At 40.4% G+C, this 19,854-nt stretch overlaps 1 protein-coding gene and 1 long non-coding RNA gene across 3 annotated transcripts in view; one reads left to right on the top strand and one right to left on the bottom strand.

The window, feature by feature from the left end:
- The window catches only part of LOC116703854 (uncharacterized), a 17,214-nt gene extending 6,995 nt beyond the window's left edge, over positions 1 to 10,219 (top strand). Inside the window, exons 2-3 of the long non-coding RNA XR_004335527.1 lie at positions 5,538 to 5,547; positions 10,209 to 10,219. This is a non-coding gene — a long non-coding RNA (uncharacterized LOC116703854). The remainder of the gene's footprint in view (positions 1 to 5,537; positions 5,548 to 10,208) is intronic.
- onecut2 (one cut homeobox 2) overlaps positions 1 to 19,854 on the bottom strand; it is a 53,413-nt gene that overhangs the window by 288 nt on the left and 33,271 nt on the right. The window contains exons 2-3 of one of the 2 annotated variants that reach the window (XM_032538816.1): positions 10,040 to 10,114; positions 1 to 5,256 (exon numbers count right to left, since the gene is read on the bottom strand). The exon at positions 1 to 5,256 is cut by the window's left edge and continues 288 nt beyond it. In XM_032538816.1, the coding sequence (XP_032394707.1) occupies positions 4,967 to 5,256; positions 10,040 to 10,114 (365 nt within the window). In that variant the 3' untranslated portion in view covers positions 1 to 4,966. The remainder of the gene's footprint in view (positions 5,257 to 10,039; positions 10,115 to 19,854) is intronic. The other variant, XM_032538817.1, reaches the window with a different exon arrangement.

Below are 19,854 nucleotides of genomic sequence, written 5' to 3'. Positions count from 1 at the left end.
TTGGTCAATTGGTCCAAATCCTGCTTGAAACAACCTGAGCCAGTCTGCTTTAGCTGGTATCTTCTGGGCTTGGGTTGAAAAGTCAAAAAACGATCGTTGATCGATGATTGATAGATGACAGATCCAGGATCTGTTCTAGACTCTTAAATGGGTATGGAGGAAATAAAAAGGTGTCAGTGTGCTACTGTTTGTACAGCAGAAAATCTTTGGTATGTACTGTACGTTTCACATAGCGTTACATTGTCACTCTCTCCGCAGTAGGAAGTGTGCCGGGCAGCAGCCAGTTTAAAACGAAAAAGCGGCCTATTTTAATCCAAAGTGGGTGGAAGCAAAATGGAAGATGGAAGCTTTTAAGTAACTGTTAACAACCAAGTTGATGGGTTTTTTTTTTCTCTATCCTGACACAACAAACTGCTTGTGTCAAACTGTATGGATGTGAAGCAGCGGGGGGTAATAAACCGCACTGCACTGTTGCCCGGCAGCTTTGGTTTCTACTGCTGGAGATTGTTGGAGGTAGACTTTGTCCTGTGGATTGAATGACTTGTGGTTGATAAGAAAAACAAAACAGCAACAGCAGCCATCTGCGAAACTTGCAATGTCTCTTTTTGAGCATCAAAAGTTTGTGGTAACATGTGGCTATAGCAATGGGGGTGAAGGATTTATTACTATGATGGCTTCACGTGTTGACGCCATGCTGGAGGAATGACCAATCAAAATACCAGATGTCTTCATTTTACCTTAAGATACAATAGCCTACTGTACACATCTTTACAAGTGTCTGCTGTGGGGATTTTAAGCTAGATATTTTTGCTACAACAGATGTAGTAGAATAATAATTACTGAGTGAAAAGTCCAGATTTACCTTTTCGGGGGGAGGAGGACTGCGACTTGAGTTAACGGTGAATCTTTGGTTTGTTAGCTGATGAGGTTTCTGTTGTTCTTTTAACCATTTTTTACTTTGAAAAACTGCATAGGCACACGTTAAAGACAACCGTGAGAGACACATTAATGTTCTGCCTTTTTTGGAAGTCGGAGGCAAGACAATAGCCGACGGTGTCGTCCGTTGGTTCCTTCCTTCATTCCCGTGTGGTTTTACCCTTTTCAGTCCCCAAACTTGCTTCCCCTTAAAGATGGCCTGACGCAACATCAGGCAGAACAAAGCTACTTCTCCGATCCCATGATCTCACCCTTCCTTCTAACCTCCTTGTCGTCGTAGTCGTCACCCTCCATCCTTGACATCGTCGCCACCACTCTTTTTTTTACTTTTTTTTTCTTCTTCTTTATTTTTGGTAATAATTCTCTTCCATCTTCAGTTAAGTTTTTTTCCGTTTTGTTGGAACAGTTAGGTGCAGAAAAAGGTTTTCTTTGGTTTCGATTTGTCAATAAATAGAAAAAGTCTCAAGTCCATTATATTTTTTTTTTGGGGTTTTTAATTTTAAATCGTTCTTAAAGCCTTTGGCTTGCCTCTAACCAGACTGGGACTCAGCCTGGGGTTTCTAAGAAGCAGGGGCTGCTCACTAACGCCTTTCCTTTGGTTTTGGTTTTATTTTTGGTTTGATAGCTTGAGAGAGAGATGATTGATGAGGTGATTGCTGCTGTTAAAATGGAGTAGGAGGTGGTGGCGGTGTGTTAGTATTTACATCAGGTGTGAAGGGCTGTACAGTGTGACGTATCACAGTAAAAACCAATGGGTGTTGTGGGTTTTGGTAGGGATGGATGCCCGGTGAAGTTTGTCTGGACATTAAGACGGTCAGACAGGGAAAGTTTGCCTCTGTGTCTCAGTCCATGTGTCCTTTTTACCGAGCATCCAACTCTACTACGCTGCAAACAAATTCCATCTCGAGTATAATCTCAAGTGTTCTCCTCAAAATCTGTCTCGAAAACAACGATTGAGTGGTAAATGTCACCACTGTCAACAAGGAAACAAGTTCATTTACATGTGGAAAACGTTCATCTCATCTTGATGAATTAACACAATTTGGGGTCTGGATATATAAATTCGTGTTTGCAGCGTCAATGCCTGTCTTTGCGTTTTCCAGCCCGCCGACCCCTCTGGAAGAGACGAACCTGCCAGGCATCGTCTTTAGATTGTCCTCTTTTAACTATTACAAAGGCCCTGATTCGCCAAGACAGTTCGTCCTCCGCGGGTTCAGGCGGTCTACTGGTTCTGCCGTTGATTCTGTCACTTGATGCAGTAAGAGTTTGTGGTTAGCTTTTTAGGGTTTATGTGATGGCAGTTCTAGGTTTCCATAAAGAATCTTAGTTCTGTAGCTGGATTTACAAAAAACAGGTCAACAGCAAGGCTCTGAGCAAGTTTTAACCAAGGACCTCTTTCAGCATTGGTGAACTATTGCAGTCAAAAGTTTGTAAAAGAAGCACAGGCTCTGGACAGGGACACTGAAAGATTGTGTCAATCGTCCAACATTATGTGTCAAGAAAGAACATTTTTGATTACTTTAGCTAAAAAACTAGACAGCTCTTCTGTAAAAAGGGCCGTACGCTTCAAACAAACTACTAGATTGGAATAACGGAGAGGAATTTAGGTGACTTTCCGAAACAGACAATCCGACAATCACTCCCTTTTACACAGTGACTGGCCAGGTGTCCTCAGGTGTGACAGTATGTGGGGGTTGAGCTTCTCTCCGAAGTTCACCTTTTACATTCTTTACACAACTACTTCCATCACTTTTCGTGTGTAGTCCAATACCATTAATGCCTTTGAGGACAGATTGTCACCATTTGTACGATTTATTGGACCTCCCCCCGTTCTATGATGGGGCGAATGGGGCCATTTTGGAGCAGGTATAAACAGTTTGGGCTTTAGATGTAGTCAGAGAACATGTTTGAAGCAAACCTAGGCCTTAAGTGTCAAACTGCCTCTTTTTTTATGCTGTCTGTGCTCATTTTACAAAACCTTGGCAGAAATGGCTCAAGAAACCAATTTGTTTGCAACTGTGTTTTGTAGCTTCTGCTGATCTATTTAAATCCAAGGAGCTCTTAAAGCTCAGCAATCTCTTGTCTCTTAGATTCTCTGGACGCTGTGGTTGTGTCCAAAGTAATTTCATTTATGAACAGGGATTTTCCCCCTTTTATTTAACGGCCATCTAAACAGGGGAAAATCACAGGCTGGGTTTGGTGTCTGGGCTCTGAAAGAGAGCTGTAGAGAAGATGCAAATTTCCTTCAAATCTCAAATCTACCTTTAGTTCACCACACATTTTCCTCGAAAAATTTCCGTTCCAGCTGTCATCTTCAAACAGCACCAGTTTTTTGTGGTGTTAATAGCATCTTTATTCTAACTTATTCTAGATGGAAACCGCCGCCCTAATGGATGAGTTACCATGGTATCAAATGATGGGTGGCGGAAGCCAGGGTAAACTTTGCTTAACTTTGGTTTAGCTGACAATGTTTCGGTCAGGGCGGGAATTCTGGGGAACGTGATCTGACTCTTGGAAGTTGTGTGTGTGTTTCTGGAAAGCGGGTGTATTTGCGTGTTTGCAACAGAGTGTATCTACGTGTGTGTATGTGCATCGGTACATTACAGTGTGTAACAACAGATGCCGAATGGATTTCAGCCACTGTTTAGAAAAAATGGTATCCTGAGTTTTCTAAGATGTGAAGACCACTCGGCTTGGCAGAGAGCCCCGGTTCTATTGCAAAGAAAATGTGCTTCAAGATTGTGCTCACATACGTTGTATATATTCATATATAATAATACTCCACTGATGCTAAGTATGCCGAGAGAGAAAGCTTGTAACTCAACGTGTCGATTAATGTTTTTGTATCTGTTTTTTGTGCTTGCATATTTTGCCTTTTCCTAACTTTAGGAATCCTCACTTCCCATTTTAAAGAGTCAAATCGCTGCATGTTGCTCTTTTTAGAGAAAGAAAAGTTGGTTATGTTGTCATTATGTAAGAAAAATAATAATCCATCTACAATCTGGATTATAGTATATTCCAGAGATACATTTTTTAAATAGATATAGAATATTTTGGAGGCCAACTCTTCAATTCTGATCTCAAACAAACTTTGGTTTTTCTGTTAGTGTTTGTGACGGTTCAAATCGGAGACTGCACAGCCAAATGACACAGTTCTTGGACTGTTTTTTACACAAAAAAAATCATTGTATGTGACAAAATCATTTTAACATAAAGTCCACTAGCTTTTCCAGTCTGCTGACTCAGCACACTGTCCAAGCTAGAAAGTGGGCCTTAATGCAAGGATTATTTTGTCAAACATCATATGGTTTCTTATGTCCTAGAAATGTCCCCTCATACATCTTTGGTTTGGTTAAAAAAAATAAAAAAATTAAATTTCTAAATTTGACTGTGCAATCTCTGAAATCCAACTTCTGAATGTGAAAGTCTGCAACTCTGCCCCAAACAGATGCTTTATTGCCATCTTTGGGACATTTGTAGATATAAATACTACGACATTTTTTTGGATCTTATCCCAGAGCTTCTTGCACATTCTGTGGAAATAAAGCTTTCATTGGTTTGGGTTTGGTTGGTTGGTTCCTAGCTTATATATATTGCATAATAGAAAACATAAATCGTCTTCTAGTCTTTGGTATTTGGGCTAGTGGGTCAGCCTTTTGTCCTAAAGGAGACATCTGCGGTCAAAGTCTGTGATTTAAAAGTTTCTTTTTCCCAGTGAGGTTTCTAGGTTTTTATAAGTGAGTTTACCCTTCAGCTTCATTATGGATTCACGATGGATTTGCAATAGGCGGTTAGGCTACAAACTATTCGTCGCAGTGAGCAGCCCCTTTCTCAGTTTGTCACGCTCGACAAAAGCAAAACAGACAAACAAATAATAAAATGTAAAAAGTTAAGGTTTCCTCCTTGCTTCAACCGGAAACCCGTGCCCTCAACCCCTCCATCCCTCCCCCGTATCTCCATCGCCCCGTCCCACCCAGCCCAGGACTCCTCCCTGTTGCTTCCCTCCCCTCCCCTTCCTCGCCGTCTAGTATCACGCTTTGGTACAAGTGCTGGACGCTGAAGATTGGGCGCCGGGGCTGGCTCCGTCGTCTGTCCATTTGTCCAGGCTCCGGCGGCGGGCGTTCATGAAGAAGTTGCTGACGGTGGTGAGTTCGAGGCCCAGCTGCTGCGAGATGGTGAGCTGCATCTCCTTGGATGGCCGCTTGTTCTCCTTGAAGATGGCCAGCAGGGTGCGCCGCTGCAGGTCGGTGAAGACCAGCCGCGACTTCTTTGGCGTGTTGTTGCGGTCCTTCGCTGTGTCCTGCTCCTTCCGTTTGCACGCTGGGAGGAGGGAGGGGAGAGGAGAGGGGGAGAGACAGAAAATAGAAGTGTTAGTGTTGTTTGTATTATTTGAACGAAAGCAACATATTGGAGGAGGATTTAGCAGCCTAGTCTTAGTATATGAAACACAAAGTCTTGTTGACAAGTGAACTTCATGTTCCTGTGTACATCTGATATCTGTTTTTATTTTTTTGCTGTCTTGTCTGTCTGAGTCTTCCACTGTGTACAGCTCAGGTATTTCACTGATTTGGACACAACAGAGTCATATGAGAAGTAAAAAGCAATGTGAAAGTTTGAGATGAAGCATGAAGTTTAATGATGACTGTTTAGGTACTTACAGGGTGTGATTTGTGAAGAAAGCAGGGAATGGGGGGGGGGGGGGGGGGGGGGGGGGGGGTGTTTACGGATCATTTGCAACAAAACAAAACATGCAATAATGAAATCCCCCTTCTCATAGCGTACCATGGAAATAGTGCAACTCTGGAAAATAATCTCAAAATGTCTACGTAAAATACAGCGCCTTCAAGCCGGAGAGCGGAGTTCACCTTTTTTTTTGGTGCTTAAACTTAACCGTCATTGCTGCACTTTTTCTGGCTAAACTCCACTCCCATGGCCCCTGATGTGGACTTAACAACCTGACCAAGACTGCCTAACAGTTAGGGTCCAGTTCCACCTCCAAACAAACTCTGGCGCTGTGTGTGTGTGTGTGGTGTGATTTTAAAAAAGAACTACTACTGTTACGTCCCTCAGAAAGAGGGGCTCCCTGGCCCTAGGACTTAAGCCTCAGACCATGAATCTGTTTTACATCTAGCCAAGAGGTTTTTCCGTTGTTCCCCATTTCTCTTTCTTTCATCAGTCATCTGTCTGCTTTCATTTGTCCAACAAAGGAAAAAAATCCCCCCCAAACGAGTAAGAAAAACAAGTGTGTATTTGTATGTTAGCAGTTCCTCTTTAAAAGGGGAGTGAAATGCATTGACCACACAGTGACTATCCCCCCATAATAATACATATACTTACTTTTTCATATACAGCTGCAGTCCAAACTATTTATTTTAATAATCTGTTGTTTCTTGGTGAGCTCTTTGTGACGCCAAAGACGATACATAAGAAGCTATGAAGTGCAGACTGACCTGCTGTCAATTACCAGAGTTATATTTCCCCCTGTGGGCTCATGTAGCTCTGATGATGCCTTGTGACATCACCAAAACGGTCCAATCAATGAGTTGCCTGTCAAACCGCACCACGAGTAAAAAGCAACAATGTACCCATGGTCTGGACCGATTGAACCACACAGCAGGTGTGAAAGCGCCTTAATATTTCAATCTGGTTTTGTCAGTCCAGTTCACTTAGAGACTATAAGCACATCTGTATGTCTATCTGTCTGTCTATCTGTCTGTCTGTCTGTCTGTCTGTCTGTCTAAACATATTATACAGTACACTGTATACAGTGTCTTTCTCTCTTTAAGAAGAGTGACTCCTCTCAAATGCAACAAAGTCTTCATTCATTTTAAGTCTTTACTTTTATCATGAACACTGATGCTCTTAATTAAGCAACATTTGATGTAAAATTATAATAAAGTGTATTCGGCATCATATTCAGCACAAAGGACAGCCATCGCCAAGAGTCTTAAGTGATTCTTTTAGAAAAGAGTGTTCAAATGTAAAGGGTAACCTCGGTTTTTATGTGACCCAGGACCCTATTTTCCTGTGGTTTTGTGTGTAAGTGACTGATGGGAACAACAATCTTTGAAATGGGTCCAGTCTTAAGCAAGACCGCTGCGAAACAAGCTGCAATGTATCAAAAATGGGCAAATGCACACCTTTCATTTCAGTCAACTAAAAGGGCTTGTTTTACCACTCACTGATTGTCATGCTAAGTGTCTGACAACATTATAGAAAGGACGCCTACAGAGATAGACCTTTTTGTTAAAGAGTAAGAAATCAACCAGACTCCATTTATATAAACAGGCGATTACAACGATTTCAAAAGATTTTTGTTTCATTAGTCACTTAGGCACCAATGCATTGGAAAATAGGGTGCAGGTTGATAAAAAAAATGAAATTACCCTTTAAGGGCTCAATATTTACACCTGTGCTTTTCCTATACTGTGAAATGTCAAGATGTCCTCTATGAAAAAGACAGGGATAAGGGTTAGGCTATATGTGGGTTGCATTCAAATGAATATTACCAAAGTCTGTGCTAGCCCTCATCTTTACATCCGTATTTCATTTTTTTGAAGTGACAGCCCTAGTGGCCTAATAATTGTTTACCAGTACACATAGATGCTATCTACATCATTGTGATATTGTCAATGGCAATGTTTTACACTTTAAATGTGGTATTCTGGTTATATAATTCTTTCTGCCATTCTGTAGTCAAGGAAAAATATACAAATATAAGATTTACTGTAAAGTTGTACATATTCATATTAAAATGCAATGTACAGAAAAACAAAAACAGACAAAAAAGGACATCCCCCAGCACTATAATGTCTTAATGAATAATAATATCATGTAATACAATAGGAATAATAGTAATAACACTGCATATATTATGCCTGTTGTCAGTCGCTGAGAAAGAAGAGGTGGGGGTGGGGTGGTGGGGGTGGTGGTGGTTGGGGGGGTGGGGGTGTCGGATTTGATCATCTCTCTGAATTAAGTATGCACCAGTCAGAGCCCGGCTGATCAGTACGAATCAGGTTAAGGACTCAATTCACTAACACAACTATCACATAAGATGAAACTGTCCTTGCTGTGCGCGCACACACACATCCACACACACACACACACACACACACACACGCACCCCTCCTCCCGTCTCCTCTCAGCTTCTCCTCTCAGCGTTTAGCGACACGACGACAGATGCAAAGGACAGATTGCAGCTTTTTGTTTCTCTGCTGCTCTCATGGTAAATGGTTGGGTAGCTTTAAACCTTTCCTGATTAATACACATATAATGAATGTATATAGTAATATTAATAATATTAATACACCACTTAAAAAAAATGGAACTATTCTACACGTCTCGTGCTTCATTTTACACACACATATGTGTCAGCCTGACATATTTGGTATCTTGAGAGACATTGGGATCTCCACTAGAATCTAAATTAAAGTTCTGAAATAAGAAGTATTTTTCCCAAAACATGACTTGTACTCTGAGTACAATGTATACACGACCTGCTTTGAATTTGTATTGCCCTTACATTATTTTGTTTAGGGTTTAGTTTAGCATTGTGGCTAGTTTCAGGGATGAATAAGTCAAATATAAGCATCCAAATGTCCCTGTAAATACATGATATGTTATAAGGAACTCATGTTAATGCTCCCTATTGTCTGGAGTTGTAATGCAGGCAGTCACTGACAGGTGGTACTATTGATCTCTGAATATGAGTAGCCACAAACACCCTGGGTTTAAAACATACATTACTGTGTGTGTGTTTGTGTGTGTGTGTGTGTGTGTGTGTGTATGTGCGTGGTCGTTTGGATGAACGGTATAAACCCCATTTCATGTAATGCACATGCTTTGCTGGTGGACCTGTTTTGGTTATTTTTTAGACTGAATCTAATATTACAGCTTTGAGATTGTTATTATTATTATTACTGGATTAAAAGTGCTGTTCAACCTATTATTAATATTTATATAGATGGGACATAAACATGTGGATGGGACATATTATAGTAGATAGAAGAACAGTGGAAAACTGTGGGACAAGACTGTTTATTTAAAGTCTACACACACACACACACACACACACACACACACACACACACACACACACACACACACACACACACACACACACACACACACACACACACACACACACAGCACTGTGGAGATCTGACATTGCAATACTATTCTAAGTCTAAACTAGAAATGTTGGACCTGGCTAATTACTGAATGATATTTGCGATAACACATCTGACTGTGAGCTGATGTGTTTTTTCATCCAGCTGATCTCTTAATGACGGTTATCACAAACTCTCAGAAACCCAAATATTTCCACTGGAAGTATATGAACTATTATTTAAACAAGGAAAGAAGGGAAAGCAGCCATTTTGTTTCCACTACTACTTTTACTACTACTATAATTACACCTACTACACCTGGTATGAAGAAACAGGCTGTTTTTAGTCTTGCTGTTTATACAACTTTTTTACTTGCATTGTCTTTGTACAACTTCTAATACTATGTTTTTCTTCTCGCCCAGTACTCTTTGGAGAGGATCAATAATCCAGGAAGCGCCAAAACAATCCATGGGCTTTTAGTACTTTGACATTTTGTCCAATGTACTACTTCAGTTCTAATAATAGAAAGAAAATCCTGTCTTCACCTTCATAATAATAATGACAATAATAATTTGAAAAGAACAATACTAAAATAAAATAATCATAAAACACAAGTAGGACAAAAGGTTAAAATGAGATAAAAGCATGAAATGGAGTGGGATGGTAAAACCAGAAGAGACATATGGAATATTCAGAAAAAGCTTTGTCATGCAAAGTTTAATTTACTAATATAGTGGATAAAAACAACAATTTATAATAACAATAGTAATGATTTGGTCATTTTCTAGGTTAAAACTGGGCTATATTTGTTTGATAAATGAATGTTTTTGTGCATATACACACACATACACACACACACACACACATATATATATATATATATATATATATATATTGTATACACACACACACACAAACACACACATCCAAAAATACATCCAAAACAGTGTCTATGATTTTTTTTGTGCACTTTTGTAGTGTTTGTTTTGCACCTGGCATTTCCTGACTGGACTTGTGTTGATCATCATGAAGCTCTGGTAGCTGTGAGTAACTGGAGGTACTTCCACCTGACAGAAAAGAGTATACAGGGTTTTATTTTCAATATTATTTACATGCATATTTCATGCATGCATATTAAACACAACAATCTACGGTTCTGAGTGACTGTAGCTGCCCCGTATTGTTTCCACTTTGAGTTACACATTTCATTTTGCATTGCTCCCGATAGCCATACACAAAAACTCTCAAGTACTGAAAGTTGACATATATATATATATATATATATATATATATATATATATATATATATATATGTACCATGTCTTATTATTATGTCACTTGCATGGATTGTCATTTGCACAATGACTTTAGCACTACACACCTGCACTTTAACTATGCCATTTGCACAAGGGCTTTAACTTATTGTATTTTTATTATGCCATTGCACAAGTGCTATTGTCTGTCATCTGAGCCCGTTAATAATGTCTATGTTGTTGAAATGTGTCCTTTAATCTTGCTGTGTATGTACACTGTTTGTTGGAGTGTGACGACCTACATTTTGCCGAATATGTGACGGCACATTGTGGCAATGACAATAGAGTAGAATTGAATTGAATAGAAAAGCTGTTGTATTCTTTTGACAGTTGTACTTAAACCCATGTGTTGTATCAGCACTAGTGTCAAAAACATTTCAAACCATACTTGGCTCTGAACGTCCAAAGAAAGACAATAAACAAACAGAAAACGTTGACTTTTCAACCAAATTAAGCCCAATTTGAATTGATCTCGAAATCCCCAAATCAGTGCTCCCTTAGTAATGTAACAATTTCCCTTTTAGACATGGCATACATTACGTTGCTGGCTTCATCTGTGTGTTTCAGTGATGTCTTTTTGTAATTTAGATATACTGTATGGTGTCTTTTATGTAAATTTATTGGAACATGACTGCTTTACTATTGTATAATATCCGACAAAACATCAAGTTAGGAATATTTTTATTGTTCACAAACTGTGTGTAAAGCATTTTGCACGATAACTTCTAACTTGCAGTTGGCATGAACGACAATTTAAAATATAGGAAGGCAGTACTGGTCTGACTATTGTAATTATATAATATTCTCTTTTTTTCACCTATTGTGCTGCATTGCTAGAGAAAAAGAAAAATCCCACGGAAGAATCTCCCTATGTATCAAATAGGTCAGCAATTACATAATGAATAAAATACTACTTTTATTATTATTATTATTATCATATTGTAAATAGATTTCTGATATACACCTTTTCCTCTCTCTGTCTCTCCCTTTTCTGCTTGCTGTAGCGCGATGAAAAGCAACTCAGTAGCAGTTCGCCCCAAAAGTGCAGACACATTTACGTGTAAAAAAGGAGCAATCACAATCACCCACACACACAAGCAGCGTCCCGTCAATGGAGAAAGAGCACGCTTGAGCGATTCAATCAGGCTTTTTTCCCCCCGCTGGTAGAGGTTACAGTGAGGATCAAATACACAATTATATTATTCAAAAGGGGTTTACCGGTTTAGCGGAAGGAGGGGAAGAGGGTTGGCTATTCTTTAAAGGTAAGCGTTGAATCAATAGGATCAATAAAGCAGGGTTCCTCTGTCTTTCATCAGCTCTCTCAGTCTCTCAGAGACATCAGTGTGTTGCTAAATGCGTCTCTAACTGCAACCGAGATCAGCAGAAAAAACAGAGAATCTCTCGCCTTCTCTTTCTATTTTCTCTTTCTGCGTGAGTCAGCTGTCACAGAAGGCCTCCCTTGCCTCTTTTATTATACACTTACTTTATAACAACTAATCACATTCCCCTAACAGCACATTGTTAAATCATCATCTGTATAACAATGCAACCATATCCAAATGCACATAATGAGCATCTTCAGCACAATGTTTGTCAAGATTTTAGTCATCTTAGTCATCATTGTTGTCACTTTCTTTTCTTAAAGCTAGAGTGCGTACTTTCTGTCACCTCCATGAGGAATTCTAAGTGATTACAACAACACTGTCTGCGCATCCACACTATACACGCCTTTGTGATCACGCCCCCACACCCCACCCCTCTGCCCCACAGTTGCTAGTAGCTAGTAGTAAGGAGAACACAGAGGACTAAAAACAACATGCTGGACTCTTCATAAGACTCTTCACTCGAGTTCTTGCGTGCAAAAGTCCAGAAATCCAGAGAGAGTTGTGTGGAGCTGGTTGTCTTATTTAGCTTTGTAGCAACTACTTTGGCAATGGCTTGAATGAAACGGACGAATCAACAAGTTAGGCACTAAAGCTTTAAGTAAGAAGTAAGTCAGCACACGCTAAGCCTAGCTTAGCATAAAGACATCCCAGCATCTCTAAAGCTCACTAATTAATAACCTGTAGTATCTAATTTCTTTAATGTGGTCAGACATAAATGTAAAAAACATTTACAAAGTTTGCGGTTCCTTTCGAGTTACGTGCTGGAACTATTCCTTGTTAAACAACAGTTGACCCCAGTGTCTGTACACAGCTTCCTGAAGTCTTCTCGTCACAGCGAGGTTAATAGATTTGGTACCATCTTAACTGTACAGAGAGAGAAAAAAATTTGACAACCTGTGTTGTAGCTGGAGATGCTGCACAGAAGAACTGGGTGCCCATACTGTGTTAGTCTAGTCACCAGACCGAGCCAAGCTCAATAGATTTGAGATTGAGCGTTAGTGTGGGGAGTCTGCTCTGCAATTTCTCTGCACAAGAGGCGTGACCAACGGGAATAGTTCAAATGACTCTGTACGCAATTGGATAGTCCTTCACCAATCAGAGCCACAATCCGGGTGACGTTGAAGCGGCAGCGGCATCAACGGGCGGCTGCGCTTCGGTGGCCGCCACGTAAACAATGCTTCTATATCGTCATCATGTTAAACCCGCCAATAGTGTGCCAGGTACATAAGCCAGTTTGTGATTGGTTGAACTGAAGCAGGAGAATTAAACGTGCAGGTTTTCAGACCAAGCTGCAGAGTGGGCGGGGTTTACCCAGTCTAATACTTTCTTAATTACTGAGCTTTAGTGGTGTAGAAAGGTGTATTTCTGAAACTTGGAAATAACCAGGCTAGCTGTTTACCATGCAATACTCCACCTTTAAAGCCTTTTTCTATTTACGTGAATGGGGTTGAGTGAAGTGCTCAAGTCTCAAGAGCTGGTAACACTCACAGCAAACACATCAGTGTATTATACCAAAGATTTAGAGTGAATGGCTGCTAAACGTCAATAAGAACATCAAGGTGATGCTTTATTGAAGCAGCCATTTCAAGTGAACAGGGAGAAAACTAACAGGAGAGAGGTTAGGCAGGGGACGTTGAAATAGAGAGGGAAAGATGGATAGCAGAAAAGAAAAGATCATGAGGAGAGTGGAGATGACAAAGAATACAGAGTGGGGGAGAAGGATGGAAGGAAGATAAAGAGGGCTGAAGAGAAAGATAGAAGGAAAGGAAACATGGGGCGCACGGATAGCACAGTTGGTAGAGCTGGCGCTCTTATGTAGAGGTTCACACCTCAACGCAGCGGGCCCGGGTTTGACTCCGACCTGCGGCCCTTTGCTGTATGTCATTCCCCTTCTCTCTCCCCTTTCATTTCTTCAGCTGTCCTGTCTAAAAAGAAAAATATGAATATTACAAGTTGGGGCTCCCTGGTTGGCTCACCTTGTGGAGCATGCACAGAGGCTTAGTCCTCGGGTTTGGTTCCAACCTGCCATTCCCCCCCTCTCTCTCCCATTTCATGTCTAAGCTGTCCTGTCTACTATAAAGGCCTAAAATATCATTGAAATATTGCATGTTGATTAAGATTGATTTTTTTGATTAGGACAATGCACATGAATCAACATTTCAGAGTTAACGCCCTCTGACGTCTGCTTAGAAGTGGTGAATTTACAACTTGCTGCGATATAGTCTGCTTTTTGTTTGATGTCTAGTGTCGGGGAAAAAAGAAGTTTCCTTTTAATGAAATGTTCTGAGTGAATTTAAGATGTGCTTTTATCGTGAAGGCTAGATATGGAAAAGTCAGCGTTATGGCAGTTTGTTTTCCCCCGTCAACCTTTATTGTGTGTTTGTTTAGTTTTATTTACAGTTTATTATTATCCAATATCCAACGCTGCCCAAGCTGCTCTACATTTTGGGTACCCAGGAAGGAGACTCATACATATAGAGGGACCTCGATTTAGAGTTATTTACTTACGAATTTTTGGATTATTCACTTTTACGTCACACATTTTGTTTATTAAAAATAAATGTTTAAAAACAGGAAATGAGTGAGCCAACAAGCTTTGGTTTCATTTTACAGAGAGAGAGACAGAGAGAGAGAGAAAGACAGAGAGAGAGTGCGAGAGAGACAGAGAGAGAGAGAGACAGAGAGAGAGAGAGAGCGACAGAGACAGAGACAGAGACATAGAGAAAGACTGAGAGAGGGTGAGAGAGAGACAGAAAGAGAGAGCGAGAAAGACAGAGAGAGAGTGGGAGAGAGTGAGAAAGAGACATAAAGAGACAGAGAGAGTTTACATTTATTTAGTTGAAATGAGTGCATCAAGGAGTTTCAACCTGGCCATAAACACAACGTGTAATAAAACTCTGAGAGCTTTGTATGCAAATGTAAATGAATTTGCAGAGCACATTCTGACCCACACAGGGACCAACGACCTGACTACAAGGATCAGCGACGCACCAACAGCACTCTTGCAGGTGGCAAGCAAAGCGAGGGAGAAATACCCCAGAGCAAGAGTAACTAAATCATCTTTACTCCCAAGGACCGACACACCTTTAACAAACAATTAACACAATCAACACTGAGATTACAAAAAAATGCACAGAGCGTCCATGTAGCCCTCCACAGAGACATACAGAAGAACGTCCATGTAGGCCTCCACAGAGACATACAGCAGAACGTCCATTTAGCCCTTCACAGAGACATACAGCAGAACATCCATGTAGCCCTCCACAGAGACATACAGCAGAACGTCCATGTAGCCCTCCACAGAGACATACAGCAGAACGTCCATTCAGCCCTTCACAGAGACATACAGCAGAACGTCCATGTAGCCCTCCACAGAGACATACAGCAGAATGCTCATGTAGCCCTCCACAGAGACATACTGCAGAACGTCCATGTAGCCAACCACGGAGACATACAGCAGAACGTCCATGTAGCCCTCCACAGAAACATACAGAAGAACGTCCATTTAGCCCTCCACAGAGACATACAGCAGAACGTCCATGTAGCCCTTCACAGAGACATACAGCAGAACATCCATGTAGTCCTCCACAGAGACATACAGAAGAACGTCCATTTAGCCCTCCACAGAGACATACAGCAGAACGTCCATGTAGCCCTTCACAGAGACATACAGCAGAACGTCCATGTAGCCCTCCACAGAGACATACAGCAGAACGTCCATGTAGCCCTCCACAGAGACATACAGCAGAACGTCCATGTAGCCCTCCACAGAGACATACAGCAGAACGTCCATGTAGTCCCTCCACAGAGACATACAGCAGAACATCCATGTAGTCCTCCACAGAGACATACAGCAGAACATCCATGTAGCCCTCCACAGAGACAAACAGCAGAACATCTATGTAGCCCTCCACAGAGACATACAGCAGAACGTCCATGTAGCCCTCCACAGAGACATACAGAAGAACGTCCATTTAGCCCTCCACAGAGACATACAGAAGAACGTCCATTTAGCTCTCCACAGAGACATACAGCAGAACGTCCATGTAGCCCTTCACAGAGACATACAGCAGAACGTCCATGTAGCCCTCCACAGAGACATACAGAAGAACGTCCATTTAGCCTTCCACAGAGACATACAGCAAAACGTCCATGTAGCCCTTCACAGAGACATACAGCAGAACGTCCATGTAGCCCTCCACAGAGACATACAGCAGAACGTCCATGTAGTCCTCCACAGAGACATACAGCAGAACGTCCATGTAGCCCTCCACAGAGACATACAGCAGAACGTCCATGTAGCCCTCCACAGAGACATACAGCGATCCATGTAGCCCTCCACAGAGACAACAGCAGAACGTCCATGTAGCCCTCCACAGAGACATACTGCAGAACGTCCATGTAGCCCTCCACAGAGACATACTGCAGAACGTCCATGTAGGCCTCCACAGAGACATACAGCAGAACGTCCATGTAGCCCTCCACAGAGACATACAGCAGAACGTCCATGTAGCCCTCCACAGAGACATACAGCAGAACGTCCATGTAGCCCTCCACAGAGACATACTGCAGCACTTATCCACCTCAGTGAGAGAGCTGTGGGGCTATTTATAAAGAGCCTCAAAGATACAGCCCTAGGCCAAGGCAAATCCTCACCTGCGCGCAGAAAAAACTCCACCCAATCAGAAAACTCTCTCACCCAACAGATGTATTTCCCTACAAATAACAACCACAACAACTTGTTATTTCCACTAACCCCATCCGGCCCGTCAGACGCCACCTACCAAGAGCCTGGGTCTGTCCGAGGTTTCTGCCTAAAAGGAAGTTTTTCCTCGCCACTGTCGCACTGTTGATTGCTCTGGAGGAAACTACTAGAACTGTTGGGTCCTTGTAAATTTTGGAGTGTGGTCTAGACCTACTCTATCTGTATAGTGTCTTGAGATAACTCTTGTTATGAATTGATACTATAAATAAAATGTAATTGAATTGAATTGAAACAGTGCAACCAAACAAACCTAGAAATCTACCTGGCACAACCCGCTAACCAAAGAGAGAGGGCTACCTACCTGCCACAGCCCCCCCCCCCCCCAACCCCCGAGCCAGAAAAATAGAGAGAGCTATGCCATAGCTGCCAGAACACCAATACCACCATCTGCCTACTGGAATCCAAACCAGATAAGAGCCCTAGTCATCTTTTTGTGCTCAAAACTGTTAAATTAACATGGGTTTATAACATTTTAGACACTAGATACCTGGTAATACATATCTATAGATCTATATATATATATATATATATACATATGTATATATAATACCTACATAGCAATTATAGTACTTATATATCATTGGAGTTGGATTTTTAATTGTATATTTCTATGTGAAACACAGATCCGGTATCTTGACAAATGTCATTCTCAATTAGTAGTTGGAGTATCCAGGGTTTATACTCCACAACCTTTGGGGATAAAACAACAAATCCTGTATTTGTAAAAAGTATAAATAATTTCGATATCATCATCCTACATGAAACATGGAACCATTCATATTTACTATCTAATTGTCGTGATAATAATAAAAAAAAACAATGTTAAAAATGGAAGAGATAAAGGGGAACATTAATTTGGCATAAAGCACAATATAACAATATAAAAATTATATCTCACCAGTGAAAATAGGAAAAAGTCACCTTTGGATAAAAATCAACAGAGGTAAAGTTAATCGCACCAGAGACATATATTTATGTGCAATCTACTGTATATCCCACCCTCAAACTCCCCCTACTACACGGGGTTCTTTCAAGAACTCCAAAAGGAGATAATTAACTTCCAGTCAATGGGTTGCATCTTAATATGTGGAGATCTCAATGCAAGAACTGGAAAAGAGAAAGACTTCATTGAAGTAGATGGAAACACACATATTCGGCCAAATCTCCCTAATCCCAGCTCGAACAATACGACAAAGACAAAGTTTTGATAACAGAAAAAAATGGAAAACAAGTTCTCCAGATATGCAAAAGCCTGGGCTTATACATTGTTAATGGAAGGACCCGTGGTGGATTATACGATAACTGATATCAACCCAGAGGATATCAATGCATTTGTAGTTTTACCACAACTCCCTTTACCAACATGTTTTTTAAATAAGTCTACAAAATATAACATTGTTCCAGAATCAGAAACTAGCAAAATGCATGACCTCCATCAAGAATATATATGGAAAATATGCAGCAACATAGAGGATTATTTAACTGCACTTGGCCGTACAGAAAGGAAATCAAAACTTATTTACTAAATATCCATTCACAAAATTTGGCTACACAGGATTTAAACAATATATTTGATGAAATAGCTACAAAATCAAATCTCAAAAATAATTAGCTAGTAACAAAATAACAAAACACAAACCTTCAAAAGAAAAATGGTATGATAACGAATGTGTTTATGCTAGAAAACCACTAAGACTACTATCTAACCAAAAACTCAGAGAGCCCCATGAGAGTCAAATACGTGTCCAATACCATCAGGCACTAAAATACTACAAAATACTAATCAATAAGAAAAAAAGAGCTTTACAGGTCTGAAGAACTTAATAACATAGAAGAAACCACTGACCAAAACTTTTGGAATTTGTGGAATAAATTCTGTCCAAGAAAAACTAAAGAGAAATTAACAATACAAAATGGCTTGATCTGGAAAAATCACTTTGAATTTTTGTATAAGAATAGTGATCATAGTGCAATCACCCCCCCGTCAACACTCAGTAGTTTAAATTCTTCACCAGTTAGAGGAAAAGGTGAAAGACTACCAAAACCTCCTAGATACAGAAATAACAATAATAGCCATACAGAGCCAACTGCAGGCTCTGAAGGCTAAAAGACTGGTGGAGTGGACAGCATCTGCCCTGAGATGCTGAGGCCCAGTAGCCCGACACTGCAGTTAGCCTTCCACAAGGTGTTCAACCTTGTACTGGATTTGGGTTATTTCCCTGAGATCCTGAACCATGGATTTATCCCCCCTAATTTCAAAAATGGTGATAGATTGGACCCTAAAAATTACAGAGGCATTTGTGTGAACAGTAATCTGAGGAAGGTTTTCTGCAGTATTATTACTAAAAATATACTATTCAAATTTCCTTTGGGATGAACAAAGTATCTATCTATCTATCTATCTAGCTATGCCAGAATACTGTTCTTCCTTACCAAGCACAAAGTAAAAATCAAATTGGCTTTTTACCAAAACAACGGACGTCAGACTACATTTACATTCTGCACACTTTTATCAAAAACTACACCAAAATTAAAAATGGGAAAATATTTACATGTTTTATAGACTTTAAAAAAGATTTGACTCAATATGGCATAATGGGCTTTTTATAAACTTATTGAAAGGGGTACAGGGGGGAAAGTTTATGACACTATTAAATCACTGTACACGAAAAATAACTGCAGTAAAAATTGGCTCTAAGAGAACAGAATTCTTTAAACTAGGGCGTGGAGTGAGACAGGGAAGCAGTTTTAGTCCAACACTGTTCATTATCAACATCAATGAACTAGCAGCGATGTTGGAACAATTTGCAACATCAAGTTCCAGCTCTATGACAATGATCTAGCGCTGTTGTCCTCAACAGAAGAGGGATTACAACAGAACCTGTCTGTCCTGGAGCAGTATTGTCAGAAATGGACACTGACAGTAAATCTGAAGAAGACCAGTGTTATGGTATTTCAGAGGAGAGCCAGATCTCAGGGAAATAGCCAGAGTTACAACTTTAATTTGGGCAACACCAGACTAGAACAAAAGGGTTCATATAATTACTTAGGGGTTGAAATTAGTGCATCCGGGAATATCAACCTGGCCATAAACACACCCTGCAAGAATTTGGCTAAAAATCTACAATTCGCTGATAACACCATTAAAGCTCTACAGTAGCAAAGTTTGGGGCCCAATTTCGAAACCAGAATTTAAAAAACTGGGATAAAACTCCCTTTGAAAAATTACAATCGGAATTCTGTAAAGTTATTCTAAAAGTTTGGCCAAACACCCCAAACAACAATTGTGTGTCGGAACATCAAACCAATTTAAACAATAGTCAAGGACAACACAAGTAAACACA

Source organism: Etheostoma spectabile, chromosome 16 (assembly GCF_008692095.1).
Source record: "Etheostoma spectabile isolate EspeVRDwgs_2016 chromosome 16, UIUC_Espe_1.0, whole genome shotgun sequence".
In the NCBI taxonomy this organism is placed as follows: domain Eukaryota; kingdom Metazoa; phylum Chordata; class Actinopteri; order Perciformes; family Percidae; genus Etheostoma; species Etheostoma spectabile.
The sequence above is the reverse complement of the archived record's forward strand: the minus strand, read 5'-3'. Positions and strand labels throughout refer to the sequence as shown.